The sequence below is a fragment of the Punica granatum genome, chromosome 1, assembly GCF_007655135.1.
Source record: "Punica granatum isolate Tunisia-2019 chromosome 1, ASM765513v2, whole genome shotgun sequence".
Taxonomy (NCBI): Eukaryota; Viridiplantae; Streptophyta; class Magnoliopsida; order Myrtales; family Lythraceae; genus Punica; species Punica granatum.
In genome coordinates this window covers 48,072,415-48,077,842 of record NC_045127.1, presented here as the reverse complement: position 1 = coordinate 48,077,842, position 5,428 = coordinate 48,072,415, and the positions used below count along the sequence as shown (strand labels likewise).

The window sequence follows — 5,428 nt, the reverse complement described above, 5'->3', positions numbered from 1 at the left end:
CACGTGGTATGAGGAAGCATCAATAAAATTGTAATAAACTAAATAATAAGTGCTAATCACTCGATTAATTGTGGTAAGTTTTTTTAATTTAAACAAGTTTATTGGTTTTTTCTCACAACATCATTATGTGGTTGAATCATTTAAAATTTTCTCGTGTGCTGGGGATAGCGAGATAATTTCGCTTCAGATCTATGATGATCGAGCTACTCGAGCTTATTAGATTGAGGTTCAGCTAGCACTAGGACTTAACATCACCCTGCCCGATAGTGACATCACTATTATTTTTATTATAATTATTTATTATTATTAATCGTGAAGCTTGTAAGTTGCATGAGGTAGAAATATAATATAATTTTTTTTGTCAATTTTATTATACATCATATGTTTATTTCAAACTATTATAAATCGCAAATTACGATATATTATATTAGATTACATGAATGATGTTAAGTGAATTTCACCAGTAAAGTAAGTAAAAACATAAATAGTTTGATCATCATATGTATGAAATAAAACTATATTTATTTTTTTAACTTAATATCAATCTTATTAGGTATTAGTTTTATCTTAAATAAATGAAACTATATTTATTTTTTTAATTTAATATCAATCTTATTAGGTATTAGTTTAATCTTAAATAAAAAATTTAAGATTATGGAATATTATGTATATGATTCTCAAAAAAAATTCAAAAAAATTCTATTATGTCAATATGCAACGAAAAAAATTCACTCAATTTTAAATTCAAAAATATGGTAAAAGCTTATATTAAAGATAGTTGTGCGACTGAAGAAATATATATCAATATATTTATTTTTATTATATATACTTATTTTAATAATAATATTTGTGTGACTAGATTAGATATTAAATACTAAAGATTTAAAATTATCAAATATTATATAGATAATAAAATCTTCTAGAAATTTTTTAAAAATATTCTTTTATATCCATGACGATCCAACAAATTCATATCTATCTATATATTTTAAAGTATTAAGAACTTTATTTTTTATAACAGCTCAAAAATCGACAAAATAGTGACAATCCCATAAATCTATGTCTATGTTCAAATTTTTTTTAAAAAAATAGTTTTTTAAAAAAATAAAAAATTGAAAATTTTCATTCAACAACTAGCATTTTGAGGCCTTCTTGCCTGGCCTTCTACAACTCCACTTTATATTACATGTATATAGACATAGATATAAATATAAATATAGATACATATATTATATATATATATATATATGAAAGCAAGAACATTGTGGGTCTTGTCAGATAACTTTAGAACGTTCCATTATAGAATGAAATTTTCTCGAATATTTTAATTTTTTTCAAAAAATAAAATTTAAAAATATGTAGATTTCAATTCGTGGGACTGTTTAATTTTTTTTTATTTTTGAGATTTATTTAAAAAGTATTTTAATTTTTAATTTTTTTTACAAATATAAATATAGATTTGTGGACCGATTATTATTTTCTTGATTTTTTATTCTTTTTAGAAAAATTTCTAATTTTTAACTTTCAAATCTGTCATGACATAAATATAGATTTGAATTAATATAGTTCATTCATGTTTTGAATTGATAGAATTCATAATTGTATTTCAAAAGACCTATTATCTATATAAGTAAAGCACATAACATCGTAGTTACATTTTTAAAAATAAAAGTAATATTTTTATAGATAGATATAAATCAAATTTGCTAGATATTTTTATAGATATGAATCATATTTGCTTTAAAAAAAAGGAAAGTATTTTTATTGATACTTTTTATTGATATATCACACATAAACTGTGAACAATTCAATTATAAAAATATTATTGTCACTGTATGCAATGCAAACTCTCAAAAAGTACGTTTACCATTAAACCGAAGGTATTTTTTTTTAACTTCTGATTCTTGATCTCAAATATGAAAATAGAGATCTACCTATCTCCAGCTTTTCATCTTCTTTGCACTGATATGCGAGTTTTCTTTGTAAATTATTAGTTTTTATCATCTCTTTGTGTTTCACTTGCTATTGGATGGGTATAAGTTATTGATGTAAGCTCCGTTTAGTTTCGCAATTATTCTCTAACTTTAACTCTACTCACCACACAACAAAAATCAATAACTCAATTATTACTTGTCCCCTTTTTCTTCAATTTTTTAAACCATTCAATTCAATTTTTAATATTACATTCTCTCAACTATCCATTACTATTTCAATAATTCAACAATACAATCATTGCTTTTTTTCAACTATTCATTACTTTTTCTCATTTTTTCTCATAATTCAATAACACAGTCATTGCAATCCAATTAAAATCAAAATTTAACTCTACTTAACTCTCATTAAGTTCTTTTTTAACTGTTGATTAACGGTTCTTTAATCTTACGTTACTTTTTCACTTTCATCTTGCCGTGCTTAGAATTTTTCTTTTTCACGTTCTATTCTATCCCGTATAATGCACAGTCTCAACTACTAATAAATATAGATTTGTTGTTACAAAAAAAAAAAATAGGAAGAAAATAGTAAAGAATTTTTGTACAAATAAGGTCGTGTTTGGCGAAAAGCCTCCCGGGGCGCCCTCTGCAGTCTCAGTCTTCTTCTTCCACATCTCTTTCTGCAAATCTCATAAGTAACCTTCGGAGCTAAGATGGAATTGAAGCCGGAAGATTGACGCCGGAGAAGAGGCTTCTCGTTCCCAAGGAAAGGGTGATGGAGAACGGCCACCGCGTAACCAAAGAGGAGGTGATTGCCGAGCTCAAGGACGACGGCGACTTCGACCGCCTCCGCCTCAAAATCATCCGCCGCCTCAAGGATAACGTGAGCCTGCCCCTCCCACTCTCCCTTTCCTTCTCTCTGTAAGGTTTCCTCACTTGCTGCCGTCCTTGATTCCCCGGAAATGAATCTGACCCAGTGGCAGGTCAATTGCACTCTGTAGAATTTTGTCGGGGATTGTTGTGGTCCGTCGGAGAGTTATGTTGTGTTATAATGCATTCTTAATAAGGGAAAGGGACAGTGTCATAGGATCAGACCATCTTGTTGGGTTGATTTTCCTGCCAATCGATACCCTTTTCAGCTCTGATAATTACGATGCCGCTAATCGTCCCACTCGTCTTACCAAAGCAGTGAACTTTGTCTAACATCCAGAGACCTTAGTTAAATTGCATATCTGAATCTCGACTGACTTGCCGATCATGAGATTGGCTGTAATTTTTATGATTTTCCATCAATTCACTGTTCATGGAGATAAGGATTTTGTAAGTAAAAGGATGCTTGCTTGTCAGGGGAATGCTGATTTGGCCTGTTTTCTGCAGGAAGAGCTTCGGGACAAGATTATATCCATTGTGAAGCAGTCAGCTGCACTTAATCGCCCGGGGGCGGAAAACATGAAGCCTCGACAACTTTCTGATACGATATACGAAGAAGTAAGGTAAGCTGATAGCTACTAGATATGCCGCTTTTGATGTGGTTAATTACTGCAACGTAGATGTGCCATCAGTTCTCTGTCTCATTAAATTTGTTCTTATAAAATGATTTATTCGTATCTCCAGCAAAGGTAGTCATTTCTCTCGTAGTTTCCGTCATAGATCTTGTATGAGAAGGGCGTCGGCATATTTATCTAATTTTAAAGTTGGGAACTGGTTAATTACTTTGACAATTGGCGTGTCTCAGTCACGAATTTGAAGCAGCTAAGTTAACTCTTGGAATTGGCACATTTTCTATCAGGGGCGAAGTTATGGGCCATATATCTGAAGGTCTATGGGGAATAATCAAATCGCCAGATGGCATGAAGACTGAAATCACTGATACGGTAGAATCTGTATATCGTAAATTAGTTGATCCAAATGGCACAGAAATCGGGCATTCGTCAATGCTGAAAACAACGTCAAATTGGCAAGCTGTCAATGGTGGCTCCTTTGCAGTCTCATCTGGAGAGAAGGATGGGGTCTCTGATAGTGAGCCAATAGAACCTCGAGGTTTCTCCTTAGCCCATAATCGTAGCAATCATGATGACTGGAGCAACCAGGATCAGAGACCGTTTCCTCATGAAAGATCATCTTCTGAAGATTTGAAAGATAGTCGAGAATCGGCTCATATTTTGACCTCGAAGGATGCTAATATGCCCGATGAGAGCAGAAAGCTCTTGGATGATAGTGATGAAGACCCTCCTTTGCCCCCTGGTTTTGGATGATATACTTTCCACCACAGACATTGTGTCGTGCTTATGCGTAAATTGGACAAAGGAGTTCTTTCACTGAGTTACTGCTGAAATATGCCTTCTTATTTTAACTTATTGTGATTAAGGTAATCGGAAATTGGCCAAAAGAAAAAGGTGGTCAGAAATTGACCTCACTCCATACATCTTCAATGCTTGCTGCGGATGCATTTTTGGTTGCCGTTAAAGTACCTGTTGATATCTTAAAGAATTTTTTTAGACCAGTATCAAGCAAAATGTCCCTTTCTCACTCTCTCTTGCTCCGTACCGTCATCCTGAAATGAAGGATGGTTGGGCAGGAATCCCGTGTCTAGCACCTCAATGATCGCTCCCTTCCCTTAGTTTGAGCTTCTCCACAGACCCACTCCCTGTTGCAACTGCAAGCCAAGAAAGCCCGGAATGCGTCTCCTGGAGTTTATGCACTCTCTGCTGATGGGCAGCCACAAATCCTTCCTTTGCTTGCATGGCGCTTACTTCCTCAGTCAGTCTTGTGGTGAAACCGCTCATCACGTGTGGGTAGGAGTAAAGAATTTGCTGTTGCGGCCTGTCATCATTCTCACCCTCAGTGGTAGTGGCGGGCAGAAAGGACCGGTGCCATGTTTTCTACTCTTGATGCTCGGAGAAGACTATTCCCTTGGGGCAGTTTATTACGTGGACAATGTAAGTCTGCAAAGATGAGGCCTCATCAGCACGAGAAATCCCAAACAGGCGCTGAACTGCTGAAGAGTATAAGGACGAGGCTGAGGATAGGGAAAGAGGCCAAGCTTGTGGAGGAACTACGGCACCTCATCGAGCAAAGGTGATTAGGGGAAAGGATTGCGACTTTTTGAGTGGTGAAGTGACATTGTGTGCTTCATTCTCATTAATATTAGAGGTGTAAAGAGAGAAATGAGGTCGGCATTTCAATAGAAGTTCCTATTGTTGAACTGCTGAAAACGTTCCGGCTCTTATGAGCATTGTTTTTCGAGCTACTCCCCATTGATTAGTCTTATCTGACGGTTGCTGTTCCATTTGGACCATTGCGATTTGATCCATTTCAAGGAATTGTTCAAATGATTCAGTAATTATTTGTTCTTAAGATATTCGAATTTTTAATGAGATGATTGTTGTCTGCAGTTTGCTGGAAAAAAAGCCGTTTGTCCAGGATGAGATTGTGTCTGAACCTTTCTGGTTGTTACCTCTGCTTCTCGAGAGACCATCTTAAAGTACTACAAACTA

The 5,428-nt window shown here is 34.3% G+C and overlaps 1 protein-coding gene across 1 annotated transcript; it reads left to right on the top strand.

Annotated features, from left to right (window-relative positions):
- The first annotated feature begins 2,537 nt into the window (after positions 1–2,537).
- On the top strand, positions 2,538–5,181 carry LOC116189386. The gene is made up of 3 exons (XM_031519045.1): positions 2,538–2,814; positions 3,309–3,424; positions 3,721–5,181. The coding sequence occupies exons 1-3, from the start codon at positions 2,707–2,709 to the stop codon at positions 4,184–4,186; spliced, it is 690 nt and encodes a 229-aa protein (XP_031374905.1). The 5' UTR covers positions 2,538–2,706; the 3' UTR covers positions 4,187–5,181.
- The last annotated feature ends 247 nt before the right edge of the window (positions 5,182–5,428 follow it).

Excerpts from the sequence above, each read along its gene's own strand:
- LOC116189386 (XM_031519045.1), top strand. The coding sequence starts at position 2,707 with ATGGAGAACGGCCACCGCGTAACCAAAGAGGAGGTGATTGCCGAGCTC. Across the intron at positions 2,815-3,308 it reads TCCGCCGCCTCAAGGATAAC|GAAGAGCTTCGGGACAAGAT; the intron begins GTGAGCCTGCCC and ends TGTTTTCTGCAG. Across the intron at positions 3,425-3,720 it reads ACGATATACGAAGAAGTAAG|GGGCGAAGTTATGGGCCATA; the intron begins GTAAGCTGATAG and ends ATTTTCTATCAG.